Genomic DNA, 15,635 nt, shown 5'->3' on the forward strand with positions numbered 1-15,635 from the left:
TTAATTTTTTTGTTTTTATTAAATCATAACTGTGTACATTGATGCATTTATGGAGTTCAGTGTACTGATTTGATATACAATGTGAAATGCTTACATTGCACTGATTAACACATCCATCACAATTATACTCCTTTCTTAATAGTTTTGAAATGTACCTGAGCAACTGTTTTAAACCAATCTCTACCGTTGTCTGAATTCTCCTTAGAGAAAGAGTACATATGAGTATATGACCCTTGCACAGAACAATGTCTGTTGTTGTTATCACTATTAATGGCATTCCCTGTCTATCTAGAAACCTAGGAATTATGTTTAATGCTTTTCTCTCATTACCAAGTCTTATCTATTTTCCACCTCCTAGCTGTCTGTCATATTCGCGCTTTTATCTTGGCCTCCATCACCTTCACATTAGCTAAGCTGCTGTCTTTCCTCCAGACCTCACCTTTGCAACCTTCTGGTTTTTTTCTGTCTTTACTCTTATCCTTTCTGTTCCATTGACCCAGTATGATTTTCTTCATATATTGCAAATTTGATCATTGTGTGTTCAGGCATACACATACATACACACAAAACTTAACCCCCTAAATTATTTTCTAGTAGGATAAGGACCAAAATTCCTAACCTGTAGTCTCAAAGGCCACTCGCTAGACTATCCCCGGTATCCACACTTCATCTCAAACCAACATTCCCTTTCTCCCCCCATTCTTCAGCCACACTAACCTCTTCACACTTCCATTTGTGCATCATGCTTCCTTCTACCACACTGCATCTAAATAAACAAGGGATGGAATTTGGGGTATAGAACTCAAAATTTGTGGTTGGATAGAGACAAGATTAGAAATGAGCTGATAGCCTCATGGCAACTTCTATACATAACTATGGATGACTCCCTGTGTCTCTGAGTCAGTGGGTCATAGAGCTCAAGCTGCTCTGGGTAAGTGACCCGAAGGATGCAGAAGGGACTATAGAGTGTGTGGGTGCCAGTTAGAAGGCTTTTGTAGTACACTGAGATCTCATCACAAAGTTATGTGAAAATACCCAATGATTCCTCTGAGCTTCTCGGTCACTCATCATAGCTGTTCATAATCACATTCCTGGAGTACCACAGGAAGTGAATTCCCCTACACCACCAAAATCCTCGGAAATAGCTACTTGCCCCTTTGGGTCTGCCTGCCTTGGAGAAAAAGAATTAACTAAATTTACTTTTCATTAGCCATGAGTCCAATTGGGGATGCCTTCAGAAACCGCCTGAGGATGTTCCCTTCGCTGATCAATTGCTGTACAATTGATTGGTTCCAGTCCTGGCCCACAGATGCTCTGGAGTTGGTGGCCAACAAATTTCTAGAAGATGTGGAACTTGATGACAGCATTCGGGTAGAGTAAGTGTTAGCTGCATTTTAGTATACCAAATATTCCAGAGACTTGGCGCCTATGGCTCAAGCGGCTAAGGCGCCAGCCACATACACCTGAGCTGGCGGGTTCGAATCCAGCCCAGGCCCTCCAAACAACAATGATGGTTGCAACCAAAAAATAGCCAGGCATTGTGGCAGGCGCCTGTAATCCCAGCTACTTGGGAGGCAGAGGCAGGAGAATCGCTTGAGCCCAGGAGTTGTAGGTTGCTGTGAATGTGATTCCACAGCACTCTACCCAGGTGACAGCTTGAGGCTCTATCCCAAAAACAAACAACAAACAAACAAACAAATATTCCAGATTGAAAATCCAGGGGTTGGGCTGGGCACCCATAGCTCAGTGGTTAGGGTGTCAGCCATGTGCACTAGGTCTGGTGGGTTCAAACCCAGCCCGGGCCTGCTAAACAACAACAACAACAACTATCTATCTATCTATCTATCTATATATATATATATATACATACATATATAGCCAGGTGTTGTGGTGGGCACCTGTAGTCACAGCTACTAGGGAGACTGAGGCAAGAGACTCACTTGAGCCCAAGAGTTGGAGGTTGCTGTGAGCTGTGACACCATAGCACTCTACTGCAGGCAACATAATCAGACTCTGTCTCAAAAAAAAAAAAAAAGAAAGAAAGAAATTCCAGGTGTTGGCTCTATTTTTGTGGTTGTTTTAAAGATTTCTCAATTTACATATAGAAAATATCTTACATTTTTTAATTCAAATCACATTTAGTTAGATATTTAATAAAGTACCTTTGCTGAAAAAGAAGAAAATTTTATTGTTCAGAATTGTCCCGAGATATGCTGTTATCATAGGTATGAGGACCTGGATAGAATAATATAGCTATTTCAGTAGTCTTAGAAAGGCATTTTCAACAGGAACAACGTTACTGCTGAAGAGATGGAAACTGGTTCTTATCGGGGTGAAAAACTTACTTTTTATGTACAGAGCATAGATATACAAAAAAAGTGGGGGAGGACTTAATTTTGACTAGAGTAAGGGAAGAGATGAGAATGTTGACCATTCTGGGTGCTCCCTGGGAGCAGGGATTGGTTAGCCTTCATTGTCTACCTCTATATTCTTGATGCCTAACAGATGCCTGGTATAAGGTAGGTTCAATTACTGTGTATTAAATGAATGAATGAAAATGAAGAAGTAGATAGGATTCCAGTATTTGTAGCCTTAAATTCCATTTTGAGAATTTTTAAGTTTATTCTTTTTCTTTTCTCGAAAAGTAAATTTATTTCAGTTTAATGTGAGGGTACAAACAACCAGGTCTAAAGTTTATTCTCTATAATGGGAGACCCTTAAATGAGTCCACAGGCTGGTGGATAAAATATAGTGGGTAGGTATAGAAATGAGGAAAATTGGGCGGCGCCTGTGGCTCAGTCGGTAAGGCGCCGGCCCCATATACCGAGGGTGGCAGGTTCAAACCCGGCCCCGGCTGAACTGCAACCAAAAAATAGCCGGGCGTTGTGGCGGGCGCCTGTAGTCCCAGCTGCTCGGGAGGCTGAGGCAAGAGAATCGCTTAAGCCCAGGAGTTGGAGGTTGCTGTGAGCTCTGTGATGCCACGGCACTCTACTGAGGGCCATAAAGTGAGACTCTGTCTCTACAAAAAAAAAAAAAAAAAAAAAAAGAAATGAGGAAAATTACGTCTTCTTTTACCACTGATATCCAGCTAGTACTTTGCATGTCCTTCAATGATGAATGTGGGAAATAAAACTCAGTGGGATTAGCAGGACCAATGATGTTGTTACCAGTAGGAATCACAATTCTTTTCATAACTCATTCAGTCATAACAGATAACTCAGCTTATAATTTCCTTTAAAGTTATGGTTTTTAGACCTGCCTCCCCGTCTTATTATTTAATGCAGGAGTTGGAAAACTGTTGTCCATGGCTAAGTTCAATTCACAACCTGTTTTTGTAAATAAAGTTTTATGAGAATGCAGCCATGCCATTGGTTTATATATTGTCTATGGCTGTTTTGCCCTATAATGGTAAAGTAATTCTGATGGCTATCATATGACCCACAAAGGCTAAAATTTACTACCTGACCCTTCCCAGAAAAAGTTAGCCGACCCCTGATTGAATGCATCAATAAAGAAGTATGTATATCACTATAGCACAAATTTGGCTTTAAAAATGTTTTGAAGGGTAGTGGTAGGTTTGAACCCAGCCCGGGCCAAACTGCAACAAAAAAATAGCCGGGCATTGTGGCAGGCACCAATTCTTTTGCCTCAGGAGGCCAAGGCAAGAGAATCACCTAAGCCCAAGAGCTAGAGGTTGCCGTGAACTGTGACGTTACAACACTCTACTGAAGGTGACAAAACGAGACTCTGTCTCTAAAAAAAATAAAAATAAAAAATGTTTTGAATAGTCTATTTCAATATAATTGGTTCTGTTGGTAATCCTATTATTTTATGCTTTTTTCTTTTTTTCCCCTTGTTTCTTTTGTTTTGTTTTGAGGCAGGGTCTTGCTTTGTCACTAGGCTAGGCTAGAGTGCAGCGGTGCTGTCATAGCTCAACTCTTAGGCTCAAGTGAGTCTTCTGCCTCAGCCTTCTGAGTAGCTCGGACTCCAGCTAATTTTTCTATTTTTAGTAGAGATAGGGTCTCATTCTTGCTCAGGCGATTCTAGAACTCCTGTCTTCAAGGCATCCTTTCACCTCAGCATTCCAAGGTTCTGGGATTACAGTTGTGAGACACTGTGTCCCCCACCCTACATTTTAAAATATTGTTCTGTAAAGTGAGGAGGTTTCTCCAATAGTTAAAGATAGGAACTCCTGCTTATGCCCTGGTGATTCATCAGATGGATCAGAGATAGAAATGACTTGACCAAAGATCATTTTAGTAAGAATGTGCACCTTCCTCCCCGCCCCCCCATTCTTCTCTATCTCAGATCTGTTGATCTGTCCTCAGGGAATTTTGGATTCAAGTGGGTCATAGTCACTGTGTATGTCTTCTCACACCCTCACATCTGTAACCAAAGTTGTCACAAATCTTCTTGGAGGAAGTTGGGTCCTGCCTAACTGCCTGGTGTTCTCGGCAGGGTCGTCTCCATGTGCAAATATTTTCAGGAGAGTGTAAATAAGCTGTCACTTGATTATTATAATACACTTCGTAGACACAACTATGTGACCCCCACCTCCTACCTTGAATTGATTCTAACCTTCAAGACTCTCCTGAACATCAAGAGGCAAGAGGTGGATATGATGAGGAACCGTTATCTGACAGGCTTGCAGAAACTCGAATTTGCATCTTCACAGGTGAGCACTGCCAAAATAGAACAGGGACGAAGAGAGGCCCAGGACAAGATGGAGGTGGTGAGACACTTGTTCAATGTGCAGAATTTAAGAGGACTCCAAGGAAAGACAGGATCTGACCCTGCACTTGCAGAGCTCACCTCACCTGCCCTACCCTAATGCCAGCCCTGTGGGATTTTCTCTTTAAGATTGGATATTTTGGGTGGTGCCTGTGGCTCAGTGAGCAGGGCGCTGGCCCCATATACCGATGGTGGTGGGTTCAAACCCAGCCCCAGCCAAACTGCAACAACAACAACAAAAAAAATAGCTGGGCGTTGTGGCAGGCACCTGTAGTCCCAGCTGCTAGGGAGGCTGAGGCAAGAGAATCACCTAAACCCAGGAGTTGGAGGTTGCTGTGAGCTGTGATGTCATAGCACTCTCTACCAAAGGTGACAAAGAGAGACTCTGTCTCTAAAAAAAAAGATTTGGATATTTTGTTCCTCGTGGATTTTTTGCATTAATTTTTATTTCTTCACATTTTGCAATAAAGCACTAGTTATCTTGAGTACTGAGTTTTTTGGTGCCCACTTAAGTTTGGTCCTCAAGGCAAGTGCCTCCTTTATCTCATCCTTGTGGGCAACTGGGCAGGAGTCAGACCAGATCTCCAATTCCAGCTCTACTACACAATAGCTATAGAGTCTGAACATGGTTATTTTACCTCTTTGGGCCTCAGATTCTTTTTCTATAAGAAGGAGATAACAGTTTTTACTGCACAGGGCTGCTATGAAGGTTAAATAAGGTGACACAAAAGTGATACAGCCTTTAGTAAAATGCCCAAATATATAGGTTATTAATTAATTTGTGCTTGGAGCCACTTAACAAACTATCTACCCTTAGAACCATACGGATGGATTTTCAGCTCCAACAAAGAACTAACTGACTAATTTACAGTAAGTTGACCTATTGCCATGTACAGGAAACCCACAAACACTGCAACACTAGGATAGGAAAGAACAGAGGTAGCCCTACTTCTAGGGGTATTAGGTCCAACTTGGGGTCCTTGGCTTTTAGAGAGATGTTGAAACTGGAGCCTGTCCAGGTAAGGGTGAGCACACTACGTTGTTTGAAGAACAGCAAGAGGAGCTAGGATAGTCTAGACCAGAAAAGAGAATAACAATGCCGATTGCCGGGCGCGGTGGCTCACGCCTGTAATCCCAGCACTGTGGAAGGCTGAGGCGGGAGGATTGCTTGAGCTCAGGAGTTCAAGGCTTGTCTGAGCGAGAGTGAGACCCCGACTCATGAAAAAAATGGAAAAACCCAGCCGGGCGCCGCGGCGAGCGTCTGTAATCTCAGCGGCTTCGGAGGCTGAGGCAGCAGGATGCCCACAGCCCGAGTCTGAGGTTGCAGTGAGCTACGACGCCATTGCCCTCTGCTCAGGGCATAGGGTAGAACTGTGTCTCGACAAAAAAAAAAAACAAGGCAACAATGCCGGTTAACTTCCTAGCCATGTATGAGGAAAATACTATTATCAACTCTAAGTTATAAAGAATCCAAAATGTAAAAGTGCCAGGTGACTTGCCTATAATCACATAGCCTGGCAAGTAGTGGGCTAAAGCGGAAATACAGATCTCTGTGACTCCAGAGCCCATGTCCCTAACTAGGCAAGGATGTTGTGCTTCTGATGTCACACAGACTTCCAGGGGGCAATGAGTGAGTACAATATCATGAAAACCCTCTCCAAGTACTTGAAATCCAATTCTTTGTGTCTGAGCTGTGTTAGAAGGCAGAATCAGTACCAGAGGATAAAAACTGCATATGGGTAAATTTCAGCTTTTCATCGGGGAAATCTGATTAAAGGGGGGTTAGTTTTCTGAAAAATGGCAGAACTCCCCTGAGAGGTGGTGACCACCCTATAATTAGAGGTGTACAAACAGAGACCAGAAGACCGATTGGTAAGAATGTTTTATAGGGCATCAGACTGTTGCTCTCAATCAACTTGGGCTGCCATAGCAAAATATCCTAGACTGGGTAGCTACAACAACAAACCTTTTTTTTATTTCTCACAATTATGGAGGCTGAGAAGTCCAAGATCAAGGCACTAGCAGATCCAGTTCTGGAGAGGGCTCTCTCCCTGGTTTACAGGCAGCCACCTTCTCACTGTGTCTTCACATAGTGCAAAGAGATAAATCTCATGTCTCTTCCTCTTTTGCTGAGGGCATTTATTCCATCCTGATAGCCCCACCTTCATGACCTCATCTAACACTAATTACCTTCAAAGGCCCCACTCCCAAATATGATCAAATTGGGGATTAGGCTTCAACATGTGAATGCGGTAGGAGTAAGGACACAAACCTTCAGGCCATAGCACTATTGGAGGAAGTAGCCTTGAAAGTTCCTTCTGCCCCAGGAATCTCAGCTGTGTATATTTCCTCCACAGCCTTAAATAATGAAGTTTAAAAAAAATTCTTAACGTGGCTTTTGGTCTGTTTCTCCCTGCCTCCAGCATTAGAATGTAGGCTCGATGAGGATAGAAACTATGCCTTTTTTAAATTTTCAGTCTTCCATTATATGTTTAGTGCTTAGCACAGTGTTTGATAAATACAACCCACAGCATTGAGAGACCAAAGAACTGATCACTAGCCAACAAATATATACCAAATACTATGTCAAAATCATTGGTTTGTATTTTCTGCATATGTCATTGGTTTGTATTTTCAACTTTTCTGCATAAGTTGGAGAATCATTTTCACTCTTGCCCACTTTGCCATTTTCAGCCCTGACACGGCTGACCCTGAATTTCTCTCACCCCTCTTTCCTTGCCAGGTGGCAGTCATGCAGGTAGAACTGACTGCCCTTCAACCTCAACTCATCCTCACCTCTGAGGAGACTGCTAAAATGATGGTGAAAATTGAAGAGGAGACAATAGAAGCTGATGCCAAGAAGCTCCTGGTGCAGGCAGATGAAAAAGAAGCCAATGCTGCTGCTGCCATCGCTCATGGAATCAAGGTACAAAGAGCTGAGGGGAAAGGGAAAAATCTAGTCCTGCACAATGTGCATAGCTGTGCCCATCTTGCAGATGAGAGAAGTGAGGATCAGAGGGCAGGCAACTTTTCCAGCATCACATAGGTAGTAAGTGATGAAGCAAGTCTTTCGGACACGTGCCTTTCTCCAGGAAGCATTATTGTTTTCCAAATATTCTCCATCTCACTCAGAGTCAAGGTCTATAAAACTCAACATGTGCTGACCTCATCTCTCACTACTTTCCCCTCCTTATTCTGCTTGGGCCACACAGGCCTCCTGGCTATTCCTTAAATAATTACAAGGCACGCACTGGCTGTTTCCTAAGCCCTAAATGCTCTTCCTTTAGATATCCACATGCTGTCTCCTCTACCTTCATCACATTTTTGTTCAACTTTGCCTGGCATGTTGTAGGTGTGAAACAAATGTTTTCAGAAGACAGAATGTTGAACCTAGAGTACCCCATTTGAAAGTGATTCTTATAACAATGAAAAAATGGTCCTGGGAAGGGCTTAACCTGCATTCAGACCTTCATTCTTCTAATGAAGAAAATCTGATTAATGTTGATGTGATGTTATATATTTCTTAAAGAATTACAGAGTATACAATCCCATTTGAGTATCACAACTACCCTGACACTTAGGGATCAATATCTGAGATCTGATGGCATCAAAGTTTAGTGGGAAAATGACTTTCCAGAGTTGCATAGCTAGTTGAGGGATCAGAATCCAGACTTCATAGCACTTAAGTTTAAGATATTTGTCCCACTGTCCCCACTTAGCAGTTAGAAAATTCTTTTGACCATTTTTCAAACAAGGGCTTAAGCAAGAAGGAGACTGTTTCTATATTCTATCATAAATGGGTCATGGGGCATTTTCCCAAAAAGGACAGGTCTTTTAGATGGGCTTTTCTCTAATAAGACCTGAGACCTAGCCTGTGGTAGATTCCCTGGGGATCTGATCCCTGGGCCCAGAGTCCCACCATGCATACTTTGGATTATAAAAACTATTCATGCCTAATCCCAGTGGCATAGACAAGAGGCAAATGGAAACCATAAAAGATAATAATCACCATGCACCAAACCCATTCCATGACAAGATAACAATACATGTATGTAATAGTTACTGCCTATCAGCACCACACTGGTTTCTCTGGCATTCTTCCATTTAACAAATATTTATTGAACACCTACTATGTGCTGGCACTTCACTAGGCATTGGGGAACTAGCAGTGAAATTATTTCCCTTGTGGAGACCGTATTATTCTCCTTTTGCTTTATATAACCTTTTGTCATCCTCATAGCCCTGCAAGGCAAATAGTATCATTCCTCAGTTATGAAATCATGGTACAAGAATGATTTTTACATTCTTGGCTTTTAGAGAGATGTTGAATGTAAATTATCTGTCCAAGGTCACACTGTTACCAAGTGGCGTTCAAACTCAGAGCTCTTTGACGCCAAGCCCTTACTTTTAACTGTTATTCCAGAAATTGCAAACCAGCAGCCACTGACACACACAGTATTTCTTAAAAATCAGAAATAGTTATCAACTTTTAAAAATCAGGAAATTTGGCAGGGCATGGTGGCTCACACCTGTAATCCTAGCACTCTAGGAGGCTGAGGCGGGTGGATTGCTTGAGCTCAGGAGTTCAAGGCCAACCTGAGCAGGACTGAGACCCCATCTCTACCAAAAATAGAAAAACTAGCCAGGTGTTGTGGCAGGCTCCTGTAGTCCCAACTACTTGATAGGCTGAGACAAGACGATCATTTGAGCCCAAGAGTTTGAAGTTGCTGTGAGCTATGACACTATGGCATTCAACCCAGGACAACAAAGTAATAGTCTGTCTCAAAACAAATCAAACAAACAAACAAAAAATCAGGAGACTTCAAGTAAAAATTTTGAAATTTCAGCTTTTCTTTAAAAAACATTAGGCATTCTGGCAACATTGGACCTGCATGTCTGGGCTGCACTCATTAGTGGCATCAAATTGATGCTGCCCCTGTGTGTTCCTAGTCACCAAAGCCCCAACCAACCTGCTTCCCACACTCACATCACGGGCCTGACCCCTCTGGCACATGAATTTGCAACTCTTCCATGGTTCAGTACCAGAATCAGGGACATCAGATCTCAATTATTAGGGGTACTGAAAGAAAAACAGGTTAAGTTGATAGCACGTGTCAGAGTTTAGTGTTCCATGTTAGCTATTCTCCAAAATTGTTGTTCTTTGCTGTATGCCAGGGGCTTGCCTATGTGATGAAGGCCTCTTGCCATGGGTGGATACCATAGGGAAGGGGAACACATACCCAGGATCCTGCTCTGTAATGTCAGGAGAAAATAGCAACTTCCTGGAGCAGGAAGGAGGTGAAAACGACACAAGGTTTTTGAGGAGATGACGCAGGACTTCCCACCACACCCACTCCCAGGCAATAAACTGCTACCATGGGTTTTGGTGCAAAGGGTGAGGTTTAATGCTTTGCCACCCCATCACCTATCCTGGGAGTGACATCTTGGAGATGAGTCAGGATGTGCAAGAAAGTAACTATGGACAGAGGAGAAGATACCTGGGTCTGCTCTGCAATTCCCCTGAGGCCTGAACCTTTCAGGGCTGAGGTCCTTGTCCATAGGAGGATTGTAGAATTTTCTCTAATCTCCTCTTACCACCAGATTACCCAGTAGGGGCAACTAATGCTAATGCACAGGCGGGACTCAATTGTGCAAATGGAATCCATGCTGGGAAGATTAAGAGACTGAAAGAGAAAAAGTCAGGTCTCCAACACTTGACTCACAAATACAATGGCGCTCAAATTAGTTACATAGATGAATTATTTCTTTTCATCCTAATAAGGATGAAATGCCAAAATTACTGTAGATCTGATTATATTTCATCCAGAGTGCTCTGAGCTTCATACCTCTCAACCAGTCCCGTGGCTCTTTGCATGGCTAAAAACACAGGGACCATTTTTTATTATTTTATTGTGAAACAAATAAAATAATTAATGTGTCATAACAACACATATGAAAGAATTTCTTAGAACTCAATTTTTAACACCTTTTGAATTTGCAACTTCAATTAGAAGTTTCCTTTTAGTCCCTGTCTATACACACTGACAGTTCTACATTATGGCACTCATAGCACAGTTGCAATGTCCATCATGTTTTCACCCCCACTTAACACCCTATCACAAACATTTTTCTAAAATGTCATATAATCGGGCGGCACCTGTGGCTCAAAGGAGTAGGGCGCCAGCCCCATATGCCGGAGGTGGGGAGGTGGTGGGTTCAAACCCAGCCCCGGCCAAAAACTGCAAAAAAAAAAAAAAAGTCATATAATCACCTTAATGATCATTTTGACCAGATGCATCACACATCAGTCATTCCCTCATGAGGCAGTGAAGTCTATTCCTTCTTGCCCTTTGTTTTTAGTGTTTGTTTTTTTTTCTGAGACACAGTTTCACTTATTAACCCTCGGTAGAGTGCCGTGGGGTCTATCACAGCTCACAGCAACCTCCAAATCCTCGGGCTTAGGCGATTCTCTTGCCTCAGCCTCCCGAGTAGCTGGGATTACAGGCACTCGCCACAACGCCAGGCTATTTTTTTGTTGTTGCAATTTGGCCAGGGCTGGGTTATGAACCCACCACCCTCGGTATATGGGGTTGGCGCCTTACCCATTTTGATCAGGTCACCTGAAGTTTCTCAATAGATCTCTGTGTCAGAGTCACGTAGGTGGCATTTAAAAAATGCAGATGCCCAGACCCCACCCAGACTGAATGAATCAGAATCTCTGGGCGTGGAGCTTGATCATGAAGAGGTACCAATGCTGCTCAGTGACTCTGATGCATAAGCAGGGTGGTGCATCACCATTACAGAATACAGGCCTTTTATTATTATGACAGGCCTTTTTTAGTTACTTGAGAAACCATTTAGCTTGCTCTAAGACTGCCTGGAAGAAAGTAACTTGCAAAGAACTACAAAGCCTTGGGTGTCTGTGATGATTGTTTTGTATTGTTTTGTTTTGTTTTGTTTGAGACTTGAGTCTCACTGTGTCGCCCTGGGTAGAGTGCTATGGTGTCACAGCTCACAGCAACCTCAAACTCTTGGGCTTAAACAATTCTCTTGCCTCAGCCTCCCAAGTCCCTGGGACTACAGGTGCCTGCCACAAGGCCTGGCTATTTTTTGTTACAGTTGTCATTGTTTTAGCTGGCCCAGACTGCATTCGCACCCGCCAACTCAGTGTATGTGGCTGGCACTATAACCACTGTACTACAGGTGCTGAGCCAGGTTTACTTCAATCATGGATGTGTGATCACTCCTTGGACCCATGGGGCTAACAAAGAATTCACTGAGTGGGGAGCCAGAAACCTGGCTCTGTGACTAACCAGATGTATGACCTTGGCTAATGCAGTTTACTCTTGGAACTCTGTGTGTGTGTGTGTGTGTGTGTGTGTGTGTGTGTGTGTGTGTGTGTGTGTGTGTGTGTGTGTGAGAGAGAGAGAGAGAGAGAGATTTAGTAAATGGATTACTAACTAATCTATAAAGGCCCTTCCAGTTTTAAAATACTATAATATTGGGTGGTGCCTGTGGCTCAGTGGGTAGGTCGCTGGCCCCATATACTGAGAGTGGTGGCCCCAGCCAAACTGCAACAAAAAAATAGCCAGGTGTTGTGGCAGGAGCCTTTAGTCCCAGCTACTTGGGAGGCTGAGGCAAGAGAATTACCTAAGCCCAGGAGTTGGAGGTTGCTATGAGCTGTGTGATGCCACGGCACTCTACCAAGGGCAATAAAGTGAGACTGTCTCTACAAAAAAAAAAAGAAAAAAGAAGAAGAATATTAAAATAAAATAAAATCCTGTAATATTAAGTTTTCTTTTTTTAATAAACTGAGATATAGTTCATATGCCTTTAAACTTAACACTTTTAAATTGTGCAATGCAGTGGTTTTTAGTATATTCATAAAGTTGTGCAACCATCACCACTATCTAGTTCTAGAACATTTTCATCATACTCACTAGCATCATTCCCCATAGATGCCAACCCCTGGCAACCACTAACCCACTTTCTTCCTCTGTGGATGCCCCATTCTGCATATTTCATTTACATGGAATCAGAACGAGTGGCCTTTTGTGTCTGGGTTCTTTCTCTTCGCATGTTTTCAAGGTTCATCTATGTTTAGCAGGTAGGAGTACTTCTTCTTTTTTATGGCTGAATAATATTCCATTGCACTCATTTTGGCCAAAATACATACTATCCCATTTTCCCAGCGCTCCCCCCAGCTGTGACTTTATCCAGCTCTAATCTCAGTCCCCATTACCCATCCTTCTCTTGCCTTAAATCTACCCTGTCCCCAAGCTTCCCCCCATCCCTCACTGTACCCCAACCCCATCTCTGAGAGTGTGCAATACATTCTGGACCCTTGCCCCATCCCTAGCCTTCTGCCACCCCTCATGCCTTGTTTCTTACCTAAACTTGCCCTCCCCCTCCCTCCGTTACTCAACTCTGAACCCTCATTCTTTGCTCCATCTCTCAACTCTCACCAACAGGTGTGAACTCACTTGTTTCAGATATCTCTCTGGAACCTGTTAAAACCAAAAGCTTCATTTTTTAAAGTCACAAGCAATGCAAATGCTCAACTGTTCAGGGCATCCAAACCATAACCCAAAAGTCCATGCTGCATCCCTGCTGCTGGCCAACGGTGGCTCCTGTAACCCCACCTGATCCTTGAAAGGCACCTGGGCAGGACAGGCCTCCTGCTGCCTCCTCTGCTTCCTCCAGGAGGGGAGCTCTGCCTCAGCCCTGGTTGCAATGGGCACTGGCACTTAACCCCTTTGTTCCTGTGCTGCCTGCAGGTTGAGTGTGAGGGGGACCTGGCCGAAGCGATGCCGGCACTCGAGGCTGCGCTCGCTGCACTGGACACACTGAACCCAACCGACATTTCACTGGTGAAGTCGATGCAGAACCCACCAGGCCCTGTGAAGCTGGTCATGGAGAGCATCTGTGTCATGAAAGGCCTGAGACCAGAGAGGAAGCCTGACCCCAGTGGCTCCGGTAACCACAACCCACCCCCGCATTCTACCCTGATGCCTGCACAGGCCCCTGTCCCCTGGCAGTAGGGTGCCAGCACCCACCCGAGGCTTTCAAGGCAGAATCATTGAGGTTGGAGGAGTTAAGAAAGGCTCCAGCATGTTCATATGCACCCAGAGCTCTCTCTTACACTTCTTCACCAACCTCTGTCCTCTCAATCAGTTGGGAAAATGTAGGTATCTGTGAGGGAGCTGAGCCTAGTCAAGGCCCCAGCCTGCAAATTGTTACAAAAACAAAGATCATGTACACAAAAGGCCTGATGTGGAACAAACACACCCACAGTCATGTGTTGATGAGAAGAGAGAGTTAGGGAGAGAGGAGTAGAAACAAAGAGAGCCAGAGAAAGAAAGAGACTGAGACAGCTAGACACACGCACACACGTGCACATAAAAAGAAAACAAATAGGGAGAGTGAGACCAGGAGGGAAAGAAATTAGGAGAAAGACAGAGGCAGAGAAAGAGAGAGAGAGAGGATGCAGAGACTTAGAAATGGGGAGAATGGAATAGAAGAGGGGGAAGGAAAGCTCTTACTACCATCGAGCCTAGGCTCAGCGCCCGTTGCACAGTGGTTATAGTGCCAGCCACATGCACCAGGTCAGACAGGTTCGAACCCGGCCTGGGCCAGCTAAACAGCATTGACAACTGCAACAACAACAACAAAAGCCAGGTATTGTGGCAGGTGCCTGTAGTCCCAGCTACTTGGGAGGCTGAGACAAGACAATTGGTTAAGCCCAAGAGTTTGAGGTTGCTGTGAGCTGTGATGCCATGGCACTCTACCAAGGGTGACATAGTGAGACTCTATCTCAAAAAAAATACCATTGAGCTTAGAAACATTAATAGTTGAGTATTCATTCTCTTACAATTAGGAGTAGAAACATATATATTAAGACTCCTGCCTTAGAACCAAACAAGGATTTTAAAAACCACCTCCAGTTCAATTTCCTGCCTTTTGAGTCTTTCTGTCCTTGGAACCCGAACTGCTATTCCTTCATTCCTTCTGAAATGTTAGAAATCTCCAATTTCTTTTTTGAAACCCTCTGGTTCCTGCTTCCCATTGCTTAGTATGCAGAGGTGATACTGAGCAGAGAGTGGACTTTACAAGAGGATCCTTTAGGGTGGCACCTGTGGCTCAGTGGGTAGGGCGCCGGCCCCATATACCAAGGGTGGTGGGTTCAAACCTGGCCCCAGCCAAACTGCAACAAAAAAATAGCCGGGCGTTGTGGCAGGTGCCTATAGTCCCAGCTATTTGGGAGGCTGAGGCAAAAGAATTGCCTAAGCCCAGGAGTTGGAGGTTGCTGTGAGCTGTGACACCACAGCACTCTACCAAGGGCAATAAAGTGAGACGCTCTCTCTAAAAAGAAATAAATAAATAAAAATAAAATTAAATAAATAAATAAATAAATAAGGATGCTTTAGGGAAGCAGCTGGGATATGATAAGTTGGTCTGAGTGAGGATGAGTTAGCCAGGACTTCTGCACCCTGGAGTCACCTGGAGAACTTGAAGATTGCTAAAGCCCATGCTCCACTCCTAGAAAGTCTTATTCCATTGGTCTGTGATGTAGCCTGAGCACTAAGATTTTTTTTAAAGCTCCTGCAGTTGGGGGTGCTTTAAGGTACAGCCAGTGTTGAAAGTTGCTGAGACACACAAAGCACAGCCAGATCATGAAAGTCAAGTCTCCTTTTGAATCACTGAAGATTAGCACAGGACTTACCATTAAGTTAAAATTATAGCAAATTGTGTATATTATTCACCCAACCCATAGGGTATATTGAAATCAGGCAGAAGAGCAATTAAATTAGTGTTGGGGTACCTGAATTTAAGGTTATGCAAACAAAAACCTTCATGGAAAATATTTGGCTGGTTGCTGCACTTGCAATTAGAAATAGGCCACA

At 43.6% G+C, this 15,635-nt stretch overlaps 1 protein-coding gene across 1 annotated transcript in view; it reads left to right on the plus strand.

The window, feature by feature from the left end:
• DNAH3 (dynein axonemal heavy chain 3) overlaps positions 1-15,635 on the plus strand; it is a 221,999-nt gene that overhangs the window by 171,845 nt on the left and 34,519 nt on the right. The window contains exons 48-51 of the mRNA XM_053556151.1: positions 1,211-1,376; positions 4,459-4,675; positions 7,475-7,657; positions 13,509-13,707. Of these exons, the coding sequence (XP_053412126.1) occupies positions 1,211-1,376; positions 4,459-4,675; positions 7,475-7,657; positions 13,509-13,707 (765 nt within the window). The remainder of the gene's footprint in view (positions 1-1,210; positions 1,377-4,458; positions 4,676-7,474; positions 7,658-13,508; positions 13,708-15,635) is intronic.

The sequence above is a fragment of the Nycticebus coucang genome, chromosome 12 (assembly GCF_027406575.1).
Source record: "Nycticebus coucang isolate mNycCou1 chromosome 12, mNycCou1.pri, whole genome shotgun sequence".
Lineage (NCBI taxonomy): Eukaryota > Metazoa > Chordata > Mammalia > Primates > Lorisidae > Nycticebus > Nycticebus coucang.